Source organism: Schistocerca serialis, chromosome 1 (assembly GCF_023864345.2).
Source record: "Schistocerca serialis cubense isolate TAMUIC-IGC-003099 chromosome 1, iqSchSeri2.2, whole genome shotgun sequence".
NCBI classification, from domain to species: Eukaryota; Metazoa; Arthropoda; class Insecta; order Orthoptera; family Acrididae; genus Schistocerca; species Schistocerca serialis.
The window spans coordinates 930,093,775-930,118,804 of record NC_064638.1 but is presented as its reverse complement, the minus strand read 5'-3'; the positions used below and the strand labels follow the sequence as shown (position 1 = coordinate 930,118,804).

At 37.7% G+C, this 25,030-nt stretch overlaps 1 protein-coding gene across 1 annotated transcript in view; it reads left to right on the top strand.

Annotated features, from left to right (window-relative positions):
• The window catches only part of LOC126412444 (E3 ubiquitin-protein ligase RNF103-like), a 135,221-nt gene that overhangs the window by 99,505 nt on the left and 10,686 nt on the right, over positions 1-25,030 (top strand). The window contains exons 8-10 of the mRNA XM_050082052.1: positions 11,481-11,633; positions 14,186-14,368; positions 14,469-14,792. Coding sequence (XP_049938009.1) covers positions 11,481-11,633; positions 14,186-14,368; positions 14,469-14,763 — 631 coding nt within the window. The 3' untranslated portion in view covers positions 14,764-14,792. The remainder of the gene's footprint in view (positions 1-11,480; positions 11,634-14,185; positions 14,369-14,468; positions 14,793-25,030) is intronic.

Sequence of the window (25,030 nt, the reverse complement as noted above, 5' to 3'; positions counted from 1 at the left end):
CAAGGATTTCACTGAGGTCTTCACAAACCAAAATTACCCTCCCATCCTTGTCAATAGAGAGATCTCCCATGCCTTGTCTACCCAGTCACCTACCACCTCCCACATACCCAGTCTGGCCTAAAAGGAGCACTCCTCTTGTGACTCAGCATCACCCAGGATTGGATCAACTGAATCACTTTCTCTGCCAGGTTTCGACTACCTCTCCTGTTGCCCTGAAATGAGGAATTTTTCCTCATCTCTGCCCCCCCCCCCCCCCCCAGTATTCATCCGCCCACCGAAACTATAAAATATCCTTGTTCATCCCTACTTCACATCTGGTCCCAACCCCGTACCTCATGGCCCATATCCAGACAATAGACCTGCCCAATCACCCTCCTACTCCCTCCTACTCCAATCTTATCACAGGCATCTCCTACCCGTCAAAGGCAGGACCACATGTAAAAAGCAGCCATGTGATCTACTAAGCAGAAACAATTGTGCTGCTTTCTGTGTGGGGATGTGACTACTAAGCTGTTCGTTCATGTCAATGACCACTGTCAAACTGTGGCCAAAAATCAGCTGGACCACCCAATTGCTGAACGTGCCACCCAACACGATGTGCTTCACTTTAATGACTGTTTCACAGCCTGCACCATCTTCATTCTTCCTACCAACACCAGGTTTTCTGAATTGTGCATGTGGGAACTCTTCCTGCAACACATCCTTTGTTCCCATAACCCCCCCCCCCCAACCCCCACCCCCCCACCCTCCTCCCTGGCCTCAAACTTCACCAGTGTCTCCCCTGCTCACACTTCAATGTTACACGCTCCTTCTATCCTGCCAACACATCTACTAGTCTTTTTCCCTTCACTACTTCTGCCCTCTCCCTGCTCCTAACTGGCACTCCCCCTCCCCACATAGCCTCCCAACACTGCAACCACCAACCCTATCCTGGCCCCCCACAACACCTCCCTATGTGCTTCCACAAGCAGCACGGTGCAGCATCTTTTCCCATCATTATCCTGCAATCCCCCCCCCCCCTCCCACATGCCCCCTTCATAACCCCCTCCCACCCACCCCAGCAGCCTGCTAATAACGTCAAATGCAGTCGCAGTTGGGCGCCATCACCTGGAAGCAGTGGCCATGTATGTGGGAAGCAGTGGCCATGTATGTGAGATTTGTGCATGTGCAAGTGTGGTGTATTTTCTTCTTCAGAAGAAGGACTTTGTCTGATAGATTAAATATTTTAACAGCCTGTTTCTTGTGCAAGTCTGTGACTCAACACCTCCTCAATGTGATGAGTAGCAGTATGTCCCTTCCACACTTTTGTTAATTATGTCATTAAGTGACATGGCAAGTGTTATCAAATAATGATAAGAATTCTAACATTCATGTTAGGGAGTTTCATTTAATCAAAGTAATCTGTAGTAAAATAAATATCATAGCCAGAAACAAAGGAAATGATACATTTACTTCAACACTAGATGATACTTCACAAGTTACTTGAAAAGCCAGACTTAGAATGACACTAAATTCCTTGCTCATGGTGTCCAATATTATTATAGCAAAAACCATGTTCAAAGTTTAAAATAAACATAACTTAGTGCAACTATGGGCTGTTTTTCATTCGAGAAAGGGAATGAGTGTGATTGACAATATAGATTAAAATACTTGTTCCAAAGTGGCCTTGTGCTAAATCTATATAGATGTGGTAGTGATGTATGTGTATGTAGTAGTGATGTAAGTTTGGGAATCAATGCATTGTAAACATGACTGATCATATGCTCCAGTTAAATGATGTACTCTTATTTATTCCACAATGTGTAGGGATGTGCTGTAATGGAAGTGGTGACTGCATGATGAGTTAAACACTGGTTGTCGGGAAGAAGGAGGCAGTACATTTTGTAATGTTTGAGTGAATCCCAGAATGTATTCTTAAGGAACTGTCAACCTCTTCTAATTATTCTCTGAAAGGCATTCAGTTCTTCTTTGAGAAGTTCTTTCAAGCGTGAGTTGCACTGTATTAAAATATGAAGATGTCATTGTTGTTTGGCAGGTATATCAGGTTGTTTGTTTTACTCAACTACACTATCCTTTTTTTAACAAATATCCAGGCATGTAATGGGCTCAGCACATGTTTTGGAGTGCAGCTGTAGGTCACTGTGCTTAGTAGCTCCATTGTACGGTGGTGATAAGTTGCGTACTGTGTCACTGTTCATCTACCAGTACTTCTCACAAGTGCTAATTTTACATGCAGTACTGGAAAATCATGCACAAAATACAAGCATAGTAATTAGTAAATGTAGCTGTTATGTGATTTTACTGCCTCATAAATTTTCCCTATGGACATAGCCATTGGATTTGATTTTTCATAATGAGAAAGTGTTCATGTTATAACCATAGAGTTGTGCCAGTTTTTTGAAAATAACATAATTATGGATCTAAGTTCTCTGTAGGTAAAAAGATTTGAGAATACGTTAGTCTGAGTTTATTAAGTTTGCTGACTACACAAATCTTCATAGCAAGCTTAGATGTTAATGATTTTATATGACTGAGATGCAATTAAGAACACTAACAGAAATTCTAGCTAACATGTTCTCTTTAACTAATGTTTAGTCAACTTTCCAGCTGTATTGTAGGCAGGCATCAAAATTGTTCAAGAAGTGGAATAAACAAAACATGAACTTCACTTATTGGTGTTCATGTTTGTTAATAAAGCATCACAAGATCCGTGGCAATATTGAAATATTGTAAGTAGAACATTTTCAAAGACTAAGAGGGTTCTGTTTGCCTGCACACCACTTACCTATAATGGAGACATTGATTGATGAATAAAAAACTTGAACATAGTAACTCAGCATATGAACTTGTATCCTCTTGAAATGTGTGGCCACCCCCCCTCCACATATACAGATATAAGGGCAACGTGAAACATTTTTGCTCTGGCCATGAAAGTTAGTATTCTTTGGATCAAAGATTCCCTGATTTCAATGTTGTTCCCTTGTTGATTAATATACTTTGGATAAATGATTCTCCAGTGAACTCATTGCATCCCTGTAATCCAGTCCTGAAATGTTTGCAAATGCACATGTATGGATGCTGTCATCTCTCCATTGGGGTGAAAAAAATTTTTGTCTCACATTTCTAAAGACTTAGGTGGAATGAGAGGCTGCCAAATCTGGTAAACAGGGTGTACATCCCAACAATTTGTATATCAAATCCTTCAGGTCTACCAGAGGTGGGTTATTTCCTCTAAACAGTCCCAGCTTCCTGTCATGTATGACTTACACAGTATTTGCTAGTTGTTGTTTTAGCATTTGAATGGTAATCACATCAAGTATCCAAATTCATCTTAGAAAACACTTGCCGTAACTTATCTGACTGATGAAATTAAATTTGCCTTCTTTCAGTCAGTGTCACCGATTTCCACCCTCTGTTTTCATTTCTAATTTCTAGCATGTGGTGGTGGATTTATGTCTGATGCACAATAACAAAGTAGCACATAAAATCAGACAAAATTTTTAAAAGAGTCCAAAGATTACTGAGAAATTCATTTATTTACTTGCTTTATGTATTTATGTGTCCTTTAAATAAAGTATTGTATAATGCCCAAGAGAAGTTGGACGAGTGCTTAAATACTACAGTACACAGAACAGAAGCAGTGCTTGACCAAGTAATCTTTTGCATGTGACTTGAATTTATCCTTGTCAGTTATTATTTTTATGTAGCTCGGTAATGTGTTATACAGTTTGATGCTGGGACGAAGAATAACTTTTTGGAATAGTGCTGCATTTGTCACTGAAATTGTATGTCATTTGTTTGTGTTAAGTTTTTTGTAGTTATTATTTTTTCTGATTTTTTTTTTCTTGTCCAATCTCAACATTAAAGTATTATATTTTCTGTAGCCTGAAAAGTTTCTGACTTGCTCAACAGTGTTCTCCAACTACTACTCAATGTTGAGTGAGCATATGCAAAATATATATTCATGAGTTTATTATATGAAATACAGCTCCTTATTGTTCTTATTATTAAATACATTTTTCTCATGTTGCCTCTCAGGTTTTCTTGGTGTGATTGATTAATAGAGTGCTTCCAGGTTCCCAGTGTAGTAGTAGTAGTAGTAGTAGTAGTAGTAGTAGTTTCCGTTGTATGCAGAATATATGGTGGCTGATCCTGTCATCTTCAGGTGCTGCGAGTGGTGCTGTTATGTGGACTAACAGTCTGGAGTCCAATCAGACTGTAAACTGTTGTTGGCAGAGTTCTGCTCCCATTGCACATATGCTCGTGATCCTCTCTTGTTTTGTGAAAAGAAAATATTGCAGTTTCAGTTGAGTAATTCCTTGTAAACCCATCCTGACATACTATATTATTAGGTTGTATTTCTTTAAGAAATCTTACTGTCTTCTAAGTAAAAAAATTTCAAGTATTTTTTAAAAGACTGACAGTAAAGAAAATACTCTGTATCCAGAATCAATCTTTCACTCTAAAAAGGGGTGTGTGTGCTATTTTGAAACTTCCTTTCAGAGTAAAGCTGTGTGGCAGACTGACAAGGCAAGGTTCCGGATTTGAGTCCTAGTCCTGCACATTGTTTTAATCTCTCAAGAAGTTTCAAACTGATCTGTAGTTTGTCACCACAACATGGCTTCTTTTCTTATGTAGTGGTCTCACTTTTTAAGTAGTCTGGGAAGATGACAGTAGGTAACAACAAACTTAAATGGTGTTTACATCAGTGGTTCAGATGTTATGTCTGCAAAAATTTTTGGAATCAAATTCAGTATATTGTCTATTTCCACGCAGTGTTTAGTTTTTAGTAGCTTAATTTCTTACTGTATGTGGACTCGGGTTCAATCCTGGTACTGTCAAGGGGATTTTCTTGGCGGGAGGGCAGGTACGTGTTGCACTTATCCTCGTGATGCAAATTAAGGTGCTAGTTGATTGAGAAGTAGTGGCTCGAAGGTTGGGAAAGTTGGAAAACGGCTGAATTACTTAGTCCCTATGTAGGTAAATGCCCTCACCATATCCGTAATTCCGTGGATTTTGTGAAACGTCTCGACAACTTCAGACTGAAAGATACTGATATCCTAGTGAGCTTCGACATGGTTTCACTATTCACCAGAGTTAGTCAAGCTTATTGAGCAGAAATTTGACGAGAAGACCACCAAACTCTTTAGGCGTGGATTGTTCGAGCTACTAACATGATGTTTACATTTGGATTACATAGTGCAGATGAAAACTGCATGAGGAAACATAAAACAAAAACAATATAATGGTTACAGTTTCACTTTTGGCCACTGACTGTCTCGTACTGAATACGTACTTTAACTTGATACTGACAGCATGGTGATTAAGTAATGAGTGTTGTCCTCCAGCTGATTTATAACATATTGTCATATAGATGTTTACGTTTTGGTAGATAAGCACAGACTAAGGCCTTGTGCCTATTTACAGAAGTAAATAATATGGAGAATTACAGTTTGTTGAAATATAGAGCTATTACAAAGAACAAAGACACAATAGCCCTTGATAAGAGTTTGTTTAACCAATAGCTGTAAATTAGAAAATGGCAGAATTAATGATAATGTTTTGTTGGAGAGCAACTCATTGTGGAAGGGGATTCCCAAAATTTGCTAGACATTCTTGAGAAAGTGTTATTTTCTAATCAGAATAATTAACAAACAAACAAGTTATTTTAGTGGAAATTTGCATTTTTGTACACAGAAAAAAATCAGGACGATGAAACTGTGTTACTGACTTTTATAAATAATTGCATTTTAATGTTGGAAATTATGGAACATCATACATTTGAATACAAATAACTTTTGAAGTATAAAGTTTTTGTTGAATAGAGAAAAATGGGGGCTTTCTTATGAACTGTTCTAATTTGAGAAACAAATAATTTCTAGCTCATCGAAAATTTCACCTTCCCATGTTTTGTGTGTGCAGTAAATCACTAATATTTCTCAAAATAAAATATTTCCCGTTAAACTAATTATTCTATAGTTATTAGTAATGAAGAAATTACACAGTGAATAGTAAAGTTTTATGAATGCCTATTTGCATAAGGAATTGGATGTTTAGAGTATCCACTAGGACAAAATAATATTGATGTCGAATGGTATAAGAATGAATAGGATAGTTCCCCTTTGCTGTGTTACACTCTGTGTACTTAATTCTGTACCACTGATTTTGTAAAATTAATGTCATCTATTACTTTCATACACTATAGTTTTTCTCTGTATTTATGTTTGCTTTTTTCAGCTGGTGCATCTGATTGCCTCTCTTTCTGATGATTTTGCAGACATGTTTATACATCCTGCTAACTGTTATAGATCCCAGTCTATGTAAATGCATACCATCCTTTCCTAGGCAGTTTTAAATTATAAATTTGTTTGTGTCTATGAACACTGCTATCACAATATTATTTAAGACACAATTTATCTTGCAGATGTATTTATAACTCACTAATTTCCTTTTTATAATGCTACAAATTAGTACTTAAATGAGGCAGGTTTTTAGCGAATGTGTCCCAGTGTGTATAAAGACACCTCTGTATCTATGTTTGATTTCAGAGTCAGACTGTCCTACATTATCTGGTTTTGCCTTTCCAATATTTCTTGAGCTGTTGTGTTCTATTTCCAGGTCACATACAAATTTTCCAGTTTGGAACAATGACATTTGTCAACAGCGAATGACTTATTAATATAAATGCCATTTGGTTATCTTGCATAGTTGCAACACTGCCTTTCCTTTCACTATGTGTTACCAACTTTCATTTATATTTTCAGAATTTTCTCTTATTGGGCTTTGTGCAAAAGCTTCTGAAACCCTACATATGTTTTTGTGTTCATTGTTCTTACTAAGTCTGGGAACCTTCGGAGTGGCATAATAAAAAAGCAATTTCTCTCAACTTGGACGGTGGTGGATTTACAGGGTGGAAGAACATTAAGGATGCTGGTACAGCTTGATGAGCTTCATGCCTAGCCATATTAAAGGCAAAATTCAACTATGGTATGGTATTGTCCCATTACAGTGGCACCTCAGAATGGTAAATAATAAGAGCAGTGGCCGGCTGTGGTGGCCGAGCAGTTCTAGGCACTTCAGTACGGAACCATGTGGTTGCTACGGTCACAGGTTCGAATCCTGCCTCGGGCATGGATGTTTGTGATGCCTTAGGTTTGTTAGATTTAAGTAGTTCTAAGTTTAGGGGACTGATGACGTCAGATGTTAAGTCCCATAGTGCTTAGAGCCATTTGAACCAATAAGAGCAGTCTTAGAGTTCCTGTTAACTGTTTCCACAAAAGATAGTTGAGGGGTAATAGGGGGTGGTAGTTTCTTGATGGAAGCCATTCTAAAAACAAAATCTGTGGAACTTGCGAGACACGAAGGCTGGGCTGTCATTGCTGATGAGAGTGACAGAAGGGCCAAAGATAAAATAATTTTACTAAGATGTTTTGTGCTAGTCCCTGCGGTTAACCACCCCACTTGGCATCAACCATTCAAAATGCAAGGAGGGTCCACTGCTACAAAAATATAGTGGTATCCTGCCTGAGTCTGGGGAAGGAGACCAACATTGTCAATGAAAATACATTCCATGGCATGGTTGGAATTCAGCAATCCACTCTTACTTCTCCAACTTTGTTTTGACAACTTACATTCTCAGCACTGTCCAACCATCCTGTTTATATAAATAAAGAGCAAGTGCCACATTGCATGTTGTTTGATCTTCTGTATGGTTTTATAAGTGCCTAAGTTCCCACCTAACAAACACTGATGGTAATATTTAAAGATGGCTGAAATGAGATCCCGAGGCAAACAAATTTTCCAGTCACCATTGCCCTTCAATTGTAAATACACAATTCCCGTATAAGCTGGTACCTGGACACTTCTTCTCCAGATTGAAAATGCTGTTTAATATGTAACAGCCCCTAGGTCAGAATCCTGTTGTTGTGCTAGATCACCAAACAACTCGGGCACCTCCATCCTGGTTGGACATTCAACGAACCAAAGTTTCCTCATCACCAGACACAAACATATGGCTCAGCATGTCAGCCACCCTTCCCACAAAAAATGTGCAATAAACCATGGGTAGCGAACTGCTGCCTGCTAACTGTATAATATATGGTAATCACGGGTCACAACTGTGTAAAATATGAATAGCCAGATGTCTGAGGTACACGTCATAAATCAATAAAGGCACCGAGGTATCAGAATCAAGGAGACCACACACTGCTTCGTGATTAAGACTTGTGCAAGCTTAGGGAAGGTATGCAAACTATCCGCACTTAGGTGATCACAGATGTGAGGAACAGAGATAGCTCCTCGGCATCTGTTTGTCCTCTGGTGTCAGCCGTTTTGCACAGATTTACATTTTCAGTAATACAAGCAGGCAAAATGCCCAGGCTGCCGGCTATGGAAACACTGTCCCTTACTGTGAGTGACTTTATTAGTAACAGTAGTCTTATCAAGTGGAGGAAATCCACCTTCCCTAACATGCTCATGTCTAGCATCAGCTTGAGCAACCCCAATGACATCAGAAACCAGATGCTCTAAATCTTGATAAGTGATAGGCCTTTCCAAAACAAATGTGGGAGCGATCCTTGGAAAGTTGCACATCGAATGCAAGGGCGGCAGTACACACGCCCCACATGTAATCCGTTAGGGGTTCCCCAACCTGCTGTACACAAAACAAATATTCGTTAATTAACTCATTCCTGACTCAAGCAGACAGTCTTTGCTGAAGGATCATGGAGCATAGCTCACACAGATCACCCTTACAGGCCAGGACATTACTCACCATATCAGTTAACAGGCCCTTATGGAAAGGGTAACTGATTTGGTGTACCAAATCTGGTTAACGGTATCTTGGCAAGGTTATCTGTGCCCTTGATAATTCTAAGAAATGAATTGGGAAGTTTGGCAAAACATGCATATTTCGTTGGACAGGACTGTAAGTCTCTCCTAGACACTCTTCTGCTGGACCACTCCCCGCACTTTGCGGGACCCTCGGTCCTGTTCTAACCCATTTAGCTTTCTGTGTACAGACATTACTGTGACCAATAATTTATGCACTTGAGCCTTAGAAAGGACATCAGAAAATAAGGACCACAAGTCTTCCATTCAACTGAACAAATGTGCAATCTGCGCTTCCAGACGAAAAGTTTGTGCGTGAGGCGTAGTAGTATCAGAAGGGAATTCAACATTTTTATGTATGTCTACCAAGGAAGTTGAGCAACTCGCTAGCATGGTATTCACCTAGCCTATATTCTCTTCCATGACGTGCATGGGAAGCATGACTGCTGCACAGACACTTGCATAACTCACTGACGTCACCATCCTCAGTTTGGCCCCATAGTCACAACTCGTACTTGAACTGCTCTTTCCTGAGAGTCTCCACTGTGGTCACAGTACGAGCTTCCATGTTGCACAGTGTGCCTGAAACAACGATCAACAGTGAACAGTTTCCAAGTAATAACATATAATTTACAATAAACAAGAAAATAACATTAAGAAAGAAAGAAAAAATATGATGTTCAATGAGAGCAGGATAAGGCCAGAACATAACCACACTATAGCTACCAAAATTGACACAGGCAACAAGAGCTTATATCTTAGGACATCAACCAACAGGATCTAGAGGAAGGGCTGAGGGAAAACTATTGGACATTATTTGTTGCCAAATACTCCCAGCAATACACTTAAAAAGGGCGTTAAATGTGAAACACTGGGAGCAGAACAATTTAGATACTCTTTGAAGGTTATTCTTTTCCCTAAAAAGTACCAATTCATCAAAACATTAATTTTTTAATAATTTACTTCGGAACTCATACCGAGGCCACACGTGAGGTCAGGGCTGAAACCTGCTGATAACACAGCAGACCACAGACAAGAAGCTGAGAGAGGATAGGTAATGCACTGCAACATATACAGCAAAGTTCTCTTGAGCAGTGAACAGATTGTATAAAGCCAAAGTCTGTGCCGCGGCTCTATAAGAAATCCAATAACTAATATTAAGTTACCCCAAAAATTTTAAAAACGTTTACTCTAAACATAAGCCAATTTCCCCATGAGAGAGAGTTGAGGACGTACTGCAAACCCTTTCAAAATCACATTAAGAGAAAATGAGGGAGGGCAGAACAACAAAAATTGATAAACCAAGTGAAAGGCCAGCATCCAGCTGCTTCAAACACAACCAGCAGCAGGGAATGGAGACAAGCCAATGGAGAATGTACAAATAGCGCTCACCATAACCACAGGGAAGCTGATCCGGGCTCTGTTCATGACCAAGGAACCCGAAGAAGGCACTGACTCAGTTCCCAGCAAAATCATGCTGTGAAAGTATCCCAGTCATGTAGTGCAGAAGCGGAGACGACCGCACAATCACACCATATTCTCTGGGAGGAACCTGGGTACTGCCAAACAAGGACAGCTAGAGCAGGACCAGGCTGGCCCAGCATGAAATGTCAGCAGCTGCATTGCACTGCATGGAGAGTGCCAACTGCCATCACGCACGCCAGAAAAATGATGCATTAGTGATGCTGACCTATTGCTCTCTAGGAAGCCCCTATGTTTCACTGGACACACCATCCACCGTAACTGCCCAGTTCCAACTATCCCCTTCCTTTTCGTACAACCCACTTCCTCCATTCCACCAGAGAGAAAAACAAAAACCCTCTAACTGTCAGACATTGCTCAACTTGCCAGGCACGAGCTATTGAACTAGGTGCACAACTCGTTAGCTCCAATGATACGTGATCGCATCATGTCTTATACACTTGCATTTGTTCAACTTCTAGCTAATTCATTAGTTTGCCTGTGATGGTGAGCTCATAACTCCTTACAAAAATGCATACTTTTACATTCTGAAAACAGTCTGTGTATGATGGAATGTAGCTATTTAATATTTTTAATGCAATAGGTTGCTTTGTAATTCTGGTAAAATTTTTTGCCAGCTTTCATTACGTCACTGCTATCTGAAAGGTGCTGTTCAGACTTTTTTTAAACATTGCACAGAACCTTTAATGAAACTGTATAATATACAGGCCATATTTTCAGGACAGGCCCACATTCTTATAGTAATGTGTGAGCTGTTCAGAATACTTCAATTTTGAATTGACGAAATTTGAAAGACAGTCTTAAGTTATTAGCCACAATAAAAACTATATATTTTCACAAATTCATAAAATCAGATCAGACAGGATGTAACCTGTACAAAATGTAAACAGTTTCATGAATTATCGTATAAACCAGTATGTATTATATGACAAATATACTGTATTTTAACTAAAGTGAAATAATTTTGTGATTGAAAGGAAACATTTTTAAGTGTGTTTAAAGCCTTTTCAGTTGTTTCTATGAGTGGACAATACTTACTTGAGGAAAGTTGTCTCCATTTATTGCATGTTATTATCACTTCTTCCATAATGCAAAGAAATAGAATTATTATGAAGTTGGTTGCTTATTTGTGATGTATGTATTGAGAAACAAATACAACTCATTTCCAGACAAGCTCCAACAGATTTTGACATGGAGGAAGGTATCGAGATGTTAATTGAACGACTGGCTGTTCCAAATTTGTGGTTGCAACCTTCTGTTATTCCTACAGATTATGTGAAGGAGCTACCATTATGGCGGTTCAGAATTCCTAGTACATCAAGGTAATGAAATAATTTCTTACATAGTCTGTCCTGTACAAAAATAAATTATTTAGAATACCTGTGAGAGAAAAACAACCACATAATGAGGAAAAGAAACTTGTGCAGATTTCTCCTGCTAGAAATACTCAAGAATGCTTGATTCTGCATTTTTAATCATTGTTCATTGAGAAAGCATTTCTTCTGAAAAGTATTTATATTAGAAAGACAAGTACTGAGTGTTTAATTTTACTGAAGTTTTAAAATGGGTACCATTATAATAATAAATTTTGAATATAATTTCATAACTACTTAGTAGATTTTGAAGAGATACAAGTTTGGTTACTGTTGAGAACCATGCTCCCACTGCACTGCACTGCAAGACAACCAAACTACACAGTTTTATCTTTTCATTCAATTTAATAATTGTTTTGTACCTTTCAAAAATTGTACTTTTTTGGGAATATTGTTAAATGAATGGATGTTAAATTTTTGTATTCAAATAAAAACTGACCAACATTGGAGTGCACAACTGTAGAAGAGAAATGGAATTATCTTTGGAGTCGTCTTCTGAATCAGTCACCTTGAACTGATCAGAAGGTGAATGTGAGGGAGAGACAGGATGCGGATGATTTCTTTGGAACAGAAAACTGTTCAATCACCTTTCATAATAAAACTGAAATTTATTTAATTTCATAGTTACCTGATATTAGACAGAATTTCCACACGCATTATTGAATTGTCACTGTCTCGTCACTAAACTGTGAACTGTTTTACATTGAAAATTAAGTGTTTTTTATTGTGTTTGCAGTCAGTGTCACCTTAAATTATAATATTGGTCCAGTCAGGCCATATTCAATCACACTCTGTGTGTTAATTACAATGGAAAATTAATTTCATTTCCAGATTAATAATTTGTCAGGAAGTCCTGGTATCCCCGCAAAAAACTGATTTTTACCTAGTAATAAAAGTGAAATGTTAAGGAACTTTTTAACATTTGAAGATTTTTTTTTTTTAATGGAGCTGTTACATAAGTATAAACAAAACAGTGTATTGAGTTCTTACAGTGTCTGTTGCTTGGTCATGACATCTGTGGAATGCCCACTGGCCTTGGAGAGCTTTGCCATCAGATTTGGTTTTAGAGCTACCAGATCAATATGTCATTGCTTTGTTGCAAGTGCAGTGTTCATTACAAATCACTAAAAAGTTTCCAACTACAGATTGCTTCAGTATATGTTGAAGACACAAGCTACGTCTATTTCATACGATTGCAGTAGCTGATGTGTTTGAGAACTCCATTTGCCATTTGAAAAATTTAAAGCCTGTCCATGTAGAGAACTGTTTTAATGCACATGTTCTTAAGTGAATATGTTTCACATCAAATTACTAATGAGTTGGCTTCTCAGATCAGCTATGAGCACATTATCACCATATCTTTTCCAGACCAAAATTTTCTTATTGCTCTTGTACTAACATTCACACTGCGACTTAAGAAAACTGTCTGCCCATTAGGGATGAGTCAGTAATGTGGGTCATCTGATCTCAAATGTCTTATTTGAAACGTGTGTAAATTATACAGTCATGGCAAAGTTAGTCAGAGTTATTCTTGCTATCAAAAAAGAAAGCTTCTGTTATGTGCTTCTTATCCATTGCCTTACATAACAGCTCAACCATATGCAGCGATCGATGGATTGTGCTGTGTTCTATGTGGAAGCCAAACTGCTCAAGTTTGTTGTTGAGGTACTTAAGTGGTAAGTCAAGATCTTTATACAAGAGTGTCAAAAATGAAATAGCAAGCTAGCTTTGGGGAAGGAGGGAGATTCTTATTAGGTCTATCTACGATTACTAACTGGTCAGTTTTTGGGGCTGTTTGAAAGATGTGATAAGGCAGATTGGAAGTTGTGTCATAGTTGATTGCAAGAATGAGAAGGGGCTTTTGGTGTGGGACAAGGTACTTATTCTATAAATGTGTGGTGTAACCATACAAGACGTACTGTAAAATAAGAAATAATTTTATTGATGTACTGCTTGCTAGTGGTGTCCAGAGGGCGCAGTATATCAGTGATCTGTCCTGTCGCCATTATTATATGTGGACCTGAGGAAGGCAACAGGATCAACAGCAAAATATTATGCCCTCTGGATGCAAAAAGTCTGCAGCACACCCGTGGATTATTTTGTCTTCAAATACACTGGGAGAAACTGGAAGACCGTTAATTCTGGTGTTACCTTAATTTCCCTTGGTTGAGCCACTTGTTGAGCATTTCTAATCGCATGCCTTTGTCATCATTGTCAGTTGTGCAAGTTCAAAAATTTGAACCCCAGCAACATGTGAGTAATTCTGCTTTATATTTATCTAAGTAAACTAATCTGTTTTCACATTGGTATGGGATTTGCCTTGAGTTCTGTGTGATCTTCCACACACAATTTATATGCAACTATCTTTCTAGAATTGTTTTAGTATGTTCGTATATTGACATTTTTATATTCAACTGTTTAATTTTGATAATATGTACACATTTGCTATTTATGGTGACGTTTACAAAGTAAATCAGTGGAAGTGTCATCCTTCTCTGCAGCTCCGAAAATACAAAGTGCTGCAAATCCAATAACCAGTTGCAGTTAAAGGTTCTTGACACTCACTGTGTTGACTCTCCAGAAACAGTAGCACGTATGATGGATGGTGAAGAACCAGGACCTCATTTTAGGGAGCCAAACTTGCCTCATCAGAATAATGAATGCAAATGTGTACCTGCTGCAAGGTAAATATAACTACCTCACTGTCATTGATATAATGCTGATTTACTTCACACTACAGTTTTTATTTTCTTTCTAACATATGCTTTTTAAATGTATTACCAGGGAAGAAAGCTCAGAAAGTGAGGAAAGTACAAGTGCTTCTTCTCCTGAGGAGAATACCATTTTAGGCACAATGGGTTGCTGGTGGGAATCAGTTCCGCCAGGAATGTTGTTGGCTTTAGACTGCGCTGTCTGTCTGGAACCATATGCTGATGGTGCAATACTTTGTGGATTGCCATGTGGACATAGCTACCACCAGCCCTGTATATTTACTTGGCTGTCAAGGGATAACCATCATTGCCCTGTCTGCCGTTGGCCAGCTTATCGCAACAAGGTGCATCATCCTCATGCAGACTGAATAACGTTGCGAATGGAACTTTCATTAAGGTACAGGGTTATATACTTGTTTACCCTCATTAATTTAGTTTCAATCTCTGTCTCTCTCTCTCTCTTGCTTCTATTTCCATTCAAGTGACTGAGTTATTTCTCATATAGCTTATATTCTATTGGTGGTGCAAGGGAAAGACACTGGACTTGTAGTTGGGAGTATGATGGTTGAAATTCCTATCCAAGCATTCAGATTTAGATTTTCCTTAATTTCCTCTAAATCAATTGTCACAAGTGCCAGGATGTTTCCTTTGAGAATAAAGTGGCAGACTTTCTATCCCGTCCTTCCCTATTTCAAGCTTCTGCTCCAACTGTAATGAGCACATCATCAACAGCATGTTAAAATGTAATTTTCCTTATTATCCTGTTTGGTTTCCTCAGATATGCTTAATGATCTTTTAGCCATATGTTCTGGATTGCAATTTATTATGAGGTAACCACATCTTAACAATAAATATATATGTGTCAGTGTTTTCCACACCCATTTACACAGAACTGTTGCTATCTCAAGCTCTCACTATTTTGAACTACTTGGAAGAAACTGATGTAGCACTATTACACTATTTTATTCACCATAAGACTCAATTCTGTATTGGAATTATGTCAAGAAAAATATCTGCATCTACACCTGTACTTCGCAAGCCACTATGAAGTGTTTGGCAAAGGGTAAGTCCCATTGTACCAGTTACTAAGGTTTCTTCCCATTCCACCCATATATGGAGCAGGGGAAGAATAATTGCTTACAGTCCTCCATGTGTGCTGAAATTAATCTAATTACGTCTTCACAATCCCTACAGGAGTGATAAGTTGGGGGATTGTTGTGTATTGTTAGAGTCACCATTTAAAGCCAGTTCTTGAAACTAAGTACGGAGGCTTTCTCAGGTTAGTTTTCATTTTGTATTTCCAGTTGAATGTTCCACAATTTTCGGGAGCATATTTCTTCATATAAACTTCAAGCTCACTTTTGTTTGCAATTAGTTTTGCAGTTGACTTTGATAGTTTGTATCTCAAAATGTCACATTTTTATTTACATACAAAATAAAATCATGTGAAGTATTTAATAGTCTAAAGTCAGTGTACAAATCCAGCATATGCTTCTGTTGTGCTCATATTGGGTACCATATAACTAGAATCCCTTGTAACATACTTGGATAGAATCCAGGCAAAACCTCGGAAAGAGAGAGAAAATACATTAAGGTAAGTGTTTTGTTAATTTCCTTTCTAGCATCTGATGGTCCAATGAATGTAACTGGCAGTTGCTCATATGCTATTCGGCCGATATGATATAGCAGTCTGACATGGTTCTTGCATTGCTACCTGACTACTGTGGGGTTTGTTAGTAAATATAACATTTGGAAAGCCAAATTACAACTTGACAGACAAAAATAAATTATTTGTGCCACTCTTTCATAGCCTCACAACAGAATTCTAGGTATGTTCAGAAAGTAAGTGTGCTAGGGTTTTATATTTTTTTAGAAAAAGTGTATTTGCAAAAAAAGAATTACATGATATTGTTGATACGCTTGTTGACAATTTTTCCATATAATCGCCATCCCGTTCAGTGCATGTGAGCTCCGGCACAAGCTTCGTTATGCCCTCCTTGAAGAACTCTCTTGCTAGTTCCTTCCCCCACTTTAGAACCTCTTTCTGCACCTGCTCATCAGGTGAAAATTTAATTGCACTTTATGTGCCTTCAGGGGAGGTGGAAAGATGACAATCTGAATTCGGGGGATAATGAGGCTGGTTCAAAACAACCAAATGACTCCAAAATCACCTTGATGGCTAAGGCTATGTGAGGTTGGGTGTTGTTGTGCAACAAGCACACTCTTCTTGTCCGCATTCCCCTCTTTTTATTTTGAATGCTACTTTTGGGTTTTTTAAGTTCTTACAATATCACTGTGCATTGATGGTATCCCAAAGGCAGAAATTCAACAAAAATTATTCGTTTTTGATCCCAAAACACATAGGCCATGATTTTTTGCCCAAAATTGTGATTTTGCATTTTTTGGAACATGGGGAATTGGTACGATGCCACTGTGACAACTGTCTTTTTGTCTGTCATGTCATGAGCCACTCACGTTCCATCCAGAAGCATAGTAGAGCTCAGAAAATCCTTACCTACCAATTCAAGTCGCTCAAGAGACTTGCTGGTGCTGTTGACTGATTTTTCTTGTGCTGTTCTGTCAGCTGTTTTGCGATCCAACCTGTGCACAGTTTCTGGTATCCCATCATTTCTGTGAGTGTCTCATATAAGAGAGTTCTGGAGGCTCATGAAAACACCACAGAAATTTTACCCACTGTCAATTGACTGTCTTCACAAACAGTTTCCTTGATTTTTTTTGCACCAAGTCATCTGTCAGAATGGAAGGTCTTCCACTCCTCTCTCTGTCATGGACGTTAGTTCGATCTCCACTAGACTCCCTACACCACTTAAATACACTTGTTCTGTTCACAACACCTTCACCGTAAACTGTTTTGATTTGTTAAAAAAATGTTGGTGCGTATTTTTCCTTCAATGAGTAGGAAGCCGATCACAGCGTTTCAGGCAACTGTACACTACAGCATGAGTTTATGTACTACCATGTTCCTGCAATGTTTGCTATGGTCAGGAGATTGCTCTCTACCATTCAGTGTTGCCAACCCTCAAGAAACTAAAATCACTGCTGGTTATGGATACTCTACTTATTTTTTGAATTAACTTCATATATAATAAAGTATCAAAACAATTACAAAATGTTGCTTGATTGCGGAAGTTTGAATCGATCAGTTTTAGAACTCTACCTGTTACCTCCTTTTTATGAAAGTATAAGGGGGGAAATGCGATATGAACATACAAATACAGGATCACTGCACTGAATGACGACCATTTCTGTGCCCCTTGTGCAGCTGCCAAATGAGCTTCAGCGAGTACTTCCACTATACATATATTCTAGGACACATTTTCTGTGCATTACCTTACAAGGGTCGTGAGTCAGTGTATTAAAGTGTTATAAACTACAATGTGAATCCTTTAATCTTAAATTGTAAAGTCAACTGCACTGCAACACCTAATTTTCATAATTCATTAAGTTTTTTAGTTCACAATTAATAGATACCTAACTCTAATGCAGCTCTTGTAAGTAGTGCAATTGAGAGTACAGAAATTGCTCACCTGGAAGCCAAGTGAGTTTCCTGTCTGGTCTCTCCAGGCAACAAAGAAAGGAACAACACTGTTGTGGCATCTCACCATAATAATATTGTGTCATTCCATCAAAACAATGTGACATCCCAACAGTGCGGTGTGAAAGTGAATTTTCTGAAGGAACACTTGCAGCCAAGGATGCACAACAGATCTGAAGCCATTGAATAGGGAATACAGCAGAAGTTAATCCAAAAGTCAGTGATACACTGAACATAAATTCAAGCCTTCCTAGGAAACTCGACAGAAATCTGAAAATTTGCTGCCACAATGTCCAGTCCTTACCCAATAAAACTGAAGAATTAAAAATTCTGCTAACTAATGAGGCCAGTGAGCTCTCAGTAGTGTGCCTTGCAGAACACTGGGTTTGCAATGCTGTAGTGAAGTTATTCGCTGTGAGTTTTCTAGTTCTGTGAAACTACTAGAGAACCAGTGATAAATGTGGTAGGGTAGCCATCTTCATAAAAAAAAGGGTACTGAATCTGACTCACTATTAACCCTAAAGGAAATAGCAGCAGACAAAGTCTTTGAAAGTGCTGCAATAAAACTTAAAAATTACAAATCTAAATCTCATTACACCTATAGTTTACTTTCCCCCGTCCCCTTTCAGTAATATTAATGATTTAATTTTTTTTTATTTATTTATCATATTTAATTTTTCAGGAAAACCCGCAGCTGTGTCAGTCATGATTTAAAAAATAACTGCACTAGTTACTTACTTTTTTATGCTTAGCACAACCAGTATCAAAAATTTGTTCTCATTTTCAAGTGCATTTGTTTCCATTAATATGTTAGTGATTTCTGCATGTGTGATTTTGTGCCTCTTCTGCATCTTTTTGAGGTTTGACTGCAACTGGAAAATCAGACAAAATGAATCTTTGAGTGTTTTTAAATGCTAATGTTAGGAATGATAGTTTTTCTACTTACAGGTATTGTGCCTCCTCCATTATACAGTATATCACCCACATGCAAATCATCACGTGCACCTTTTTTCCCAAAATGAAAAGATATACATGTTTATGAAAACAACTACTGTTATCATATCCAAGAGAAATATCTTGGAAAAAAAACTGATTCAGTATCTAGTTTGTCATTAAGAATTTTTTCTCCTTGCTTTTTGTGGTGTACAAAAATTTCAAGCTCCTCCATTAAATACATTGTATGAGATTTGTGGAAGTTGTAGAGCATCTTAAGATCTCCTTCTGTGTTTTTGAATGGGTATCCAGTGGTTTTTATGTGTGTTGCTATAGTTGATTTCGTTTGGTTGTGTGTGTAACAATTGATGTGTTCAGTGTATCTTAATTTGACAGCTCCCTCCAGTTTTCTATGTAGTAACTTGAGCAATTTTTACATGTTATTTTGTATATTTCTGAGTTTAATTTATCTTTTTTTATTGTTTAAGGTGTGAACTAATTTCTGTGTACTTTGTTGTTTGTGGAGAGAGCTATTTTTACTTTGTGACCTAAGTAGATTTACTATTTTTTTAGAACTGTTACCTATGTGCAGCATACTAGCCTTACATTTGATTGTTCTATCAGTTCCTTATAAAGAGCCAAGAATTTTCCTTTTGTGTTATTTGTCTCAGCATTCTGTCTATCACTGAGCTGGGGAAGTCACTGGTTACTTTAATTTGCTTAATAATGGTCAATTATTTCTCAGTGTCCTCTTTATATACTGGAGTTTTATTTGCTCTGTGTATCGTCGATTTGTATGCAACTTTCTTGTGTACATCTGTGTAATGTGATGTGACAGGGACATTGTTTCTGGAGGTTGTCTTTTTCTGTATACCTTGAAATTGTGCCTGTTGTTTTTGTTTTCTATGCACAAATCTAGAAAATTAATGCTATTGCTTTTTGTATTCAGCTGTGAAATTTTTCCCCTTGTGTACATTATTTAACAAATTTATGATGTTATTGGTGTCACCTTTGAGTAAAATTAAGGTATCATCTACATACCTTTTGTAGTATACTATTTTTTTAAGCAGGGTTGTTGATAATTGTTACCATTGAATGTGTACTTTTTGTAGTTGAGGATTATTTCTAGTAATTCTAGACATTCAGTGATTTCAGCTTGTGAACAGTTTTTGTGCTTTAATAATATTACAAAATGCATAACCGGTAGCAGAATAAATATCATTATCACAGACAGCACAGTGTTATGCATTTTGTGAAATTCGTACGTGCTGTTGATCAGTGTCTAAACAAGATATTCAGTGCTTCAGTAACTTTTTCTCAACTACAATTACTTTGCATTTGGTAGTATCATTTATCAACACACGGATGTGCTCGTCATGTGCTCATCCATATCTGGCACCATAACAGACATTTTCATAAACCACCTAGAATTGAAAATATTCAGCAGCCAGGAACCCTGCTTAAAAAAAAAAACAACATAGTATACTACAAAGGATACATCAAACAGTGGAAAATCCCGGATGAATGTAACAATAAAATGAAAAGGAAACTTGCGACTCACCATATAGCAGAGAGGCCAAGTCGCAGATAGGCACAACAAAAAAACTGTCACGAACAAAGCTTTCAGCCAGTAAGGCCTTTGTCAAAATACAGGCGCGCGCACACGCACACGCGTGTCCTTAGCGTAAGTTAGTTTAAGTTAGATTAAGTAGTGTGTAAGCCTAGGGGCCGATGACATCAGCAGAAAAAAAAAACATAAGTTTATTTTTGAATGTGTGCATAGTGTACGTGATGCAGGCAAAAGGGGACCGGGCTATACAAGCTGAGTGGAGTAAAGCCGAATGAGTGAGCGCCAATCGCTGTCTGATTATGTGGTTGATTGGGTTTGCGAATGATCAGTGTTGTTATAATTACTAGGGAAATCCATAGTTTCAGACTACCAGAGTGGAAATAAAAGACTAACAGGTAAGAAAGATTACGTATTATCTTCTCGGTGTATCCAGGAAAATGAAATTTTGTCAAATTTTTGGCCAGATCGCTACACTAGTAAGGGCCAGTTGTACAGTCCCTGTCTAGCAGCCGCGTAAGTTCTATTCTGGAAGTAGCACGGAAAATGGTTTGTACAAACATAACAATGCCTACCCGTACAATAATCAGGGATGGCTAAACCGGTGATTCTGGCAGGGTTAGTGAATTTAACCGGCGAATAAGTTTTGACAAAGGCAGGACTAGTTCCAGAATTAGTCATGACAAGATTGTTTATTAGAACGAGGAAAGAGAAGAAACGGGGACATCACACAAATTAGGGAAGAATATGATGATTACAAATTTATATAAAAATCTCGAACTACTAATTTTCGATCTCATGCTCGAGAAACTTGAGCGTATGAATGAAATTTGAAACTATTTTCTAACATAAAGCTTTTTGCTTGTAGTAGGCCTAAGAGGCATTTTATGTTGGTCTTCATGTATTATATTCTGTTGTATTTTAAAAATTACCATTTGGGGCAAAACAGTCTCATTTATTTGGTGTGTGTTACAATGCAGTGTTAGAAAGGCCTATTTTGTTTTATCTAGCAGACAGTGACAAAATAGACGTGTGGGTACTATTCATATTAACAGCTTGCACAGTATTAGACAGCGATATTTCGATTTTTCATGTAGCAAAACGTTTGATGAACTTTGATGAGGTAATAGATCCTTTCCCAGAAAGGAAAGCACGCCATGTAAAGCTGTAGCAAGATTAGAGACAAAACAATACGAGGAGCTAAGGATTGAAGAAATTGCTTGTCTCTTGTCTTTGCTCTTTTTGTGTATCCTATATTTAATTTTATGTCACCCAAAACAGGGAGTTTTTAACTAATAGGCAATAAAGAGTGCAAATTTTCTGAAGAGTTCTTGTTCTCCCGATTGCAAATAATACCATCCAATTTTTTTTTAAGAGGGGCAGGAGAGGCACCACAGGACATTTTAATTTCCACTGTCCTGAATATAGTTTGATGGCATCCAGTACAAAATATACACGTTTCAATTCCACGGAGCGAAATACAGTGACATACGATAGAAGAATGCTGTGCGAAGCGGGGTGGCACAGCACCCTGGCACACTTAAGACCAAATAACATGTCTTACATTTCCTCGATCATATATGTTTTATGTATCAGATCCTTCAGAAAGATGTGCGCTACAGAATGAAAATAATTTTGAAAATTCGATTTTTTCAAGTTTTTGACGCCGTATCTCAAACCCCTGAGGGAGGGGAGGGGTGCGCCACTATCTTAGTATTGCCCCGGCTCGGAAACATCGTAGATCCGAGGCTGATGCACGGAGCAGTCAGAGTTATAGTGGGGAAGTGTGTAGTCTCCACGTGACCTCTTCATTTACTGCTCTCACGTCAACTGAAAACAAAATAGATTTCTGTGGCCGGGAGCTATCAAGTGAATTAAAATACATTCACATAATTACAGACGGCTAATATACTTTATTAGTTTCAGATTTTATTTTATTTCCACTTTTCTGACAGCCATGCGTTAATCGCCTTGTAGAACAATGAAGTTATTTTTGTTGGTTTGCTAAATAAATTTGGTTTTTATCAATCTTTGACATTGAGCCAGTCAATGTGTTTGAAACGAAGTGTTTAGTTCCACGGTATTGGCTAATTTTAACAGCTCGTTGCATTTCAAGTGCAAGTTTCATCTTCTAGCACGTATGGCATTATGCCATAATAAAGAATCAAACATGAGTTAATACAATACTGGTACACCAAGAAAATTTAAATCCCGCAACCCAACTGAAAAGCTTAACATCAGGTCGAGGCCTACTTCATTGGGAATCTGGACATACGAATGTGCTCTTTTAAGTATGAGCTTAAAATGTGCCATTTTAGTATGCTTCACAAAATTCCGATGCTCTTGGAGTATCCTCTGATGTCTTCTTTCTTTTATGAGATAATGTAAGATCTTCTGATGTTTTACACGTATGAACATACGGGCTTCCTGCATCATAGCAGCTGTCAAAGCGCGGTGGCACCTGTTATCTGGCGCTTTCTGACGACTACTGAAACGAGCCTATTTATCACAGGTCGCAGGAAAATATTGCGAATGGTGTGAAAATCGTTACTTTCAAAGTAAATTTCCTTTTATGCAAGTTGAACTATGTGCGAGAATGTATGATGGATTTCTTAAATCACAGAGTGTTTGATGACGAGCCATTTAGAAATATTTCGAGCCCAGAAGATCAGACATTCATGTCGTTATTATGAATAAATTGATGTAGTGCTATGGGAAGCTCTCTCTCCTCTGCGGTAGCGAATTTATTTGTGGAAAACTTTGAGGACAAGTCACTGGACTCGCCTAAAAATTTTACTGGCACATTTGTGTGATGTTTTTTGTGTGTGTTACGTTTTAAGATATCTCAACATTATATGTGAAAGCTTTGCTTTTCTTGTAGCAACTCTATGTATATTAACTTTGAACATTAACTTTTCCTGTTTGTGTATCCGGGCTACATAATTGATGTTGGTATTAGCTGACTACATCACATGTCCCGTGGGCCGTCCGCCGCCGTCATCGGCTGGCGGGATCACGTGACCTGAGCTATGACTGGCTTACAAAAACGCATCGCTATCTTGATTACAATGGTTCAGAAAGTAACATACAGTGTTTGGTGGAATTAGAATTTACACTTTCGTAATACGAAAATATGCAGTGTACATGTTGCTGCACATCAAAAATCTTTCCAAAAGGAGTTTTCTTCCCTGAGTTTCGTTTTATAAAGTGCTGGGAAATTCTACACCCATGTATAAAAACATAATCATTCAAAGGATTGATAAGTTTTACAGTTCAGAGGGAAAATATACAGCCACTTAGTAACACGCAAAAAGTGTGTTTTCATCTGGGAGAAAGTGTGTGTTTAACCGGGAAATCTGGGAAAAATCCAGGAATTTTTTTTCCTTGTCCACGTATGCACCCTGATAATGTACACAAGAGGGAAAATTTCACAGCTGGATACCACAAAAACAATAGTATTAATTTTCTATTTGTGCATAGAAAACAAAAACTGCAGGCCCAATTTCCAGGTATACAGAAAAAAAGACCACTTCCAGCAACAGGACGCATGCCACATCACGTCACCCAGATGTACACAAGAAAGTTGCATACAAAACGATGATACACATAACAAATAAAATCCCTGTAAATAAAGATGACATAGAGAAATTAAGCAAATTGCAGTAACCAGTGACTTCCTTTGCTCAGTGATAGACAGAATGCTGAGACAAATAACAAAAAAGAAAGAAATTCCTTGATCTTTAGAAGGAACCAATAGTACAATCAAATGTACTGCTAGGATGTTGTATGTAGCTAACATTCCTCAAAAAAAAATAAAATAAATAAATAAATAAAAATAAAAAATAAAAATATGTAAATAAAAAAAGGCAAATCCACTTACGTCACATAAAGTGAAAGTAGCTTTTTTGACAAACAACAATCTGCAACAGAAATTAGCCGACACCGTAAACAACAAACAAACAAAAAATTACATTCTCAGATTCATGAATGTACAAAATAACATGTAAATCTTGCTCAAGCTACTATATAGGACAAACTGACATGAATTTTCAAATTAGATTCATGGAACACATCAACCGTTACACACACAACCAATTTACGAAATCAGGAATAGCAACACACTTAAAGACCACGGGACACCCATTTGAAAACATAGAAGATCTTACGATACTCTATTACTTCCACAAATCTCATACAGTGTATTTAATGGAAGAGCTTGAAATTTTTGTACCCCACAAAAAGGAAGGAGAAAAAATTCTTAATGACACACTAGATAGTGAGTAAGTTATTTTTTCAGATGTTTCTCCTGCATATGGTAACTGTAGTCATTTTGATAAACATGTACATCTTTTCATTTTGGGAAAAAAAGATGTAACTGATAATTCAGTAACCAATAGTGGTAAAAATACATTTTGTAATTGACAACCTAATATATATAATGTAATCCAAAAACAGTGTAACACCTCTAACTATAATGTCATAATATCCTTGTAGCATGTTTTGTAAACAAGGAGCATGATGACTTGAGTGTGTGTGTGTGTGTGTGTGTGTGTGTGTGTGTGTGTGTGTGTGATATTCC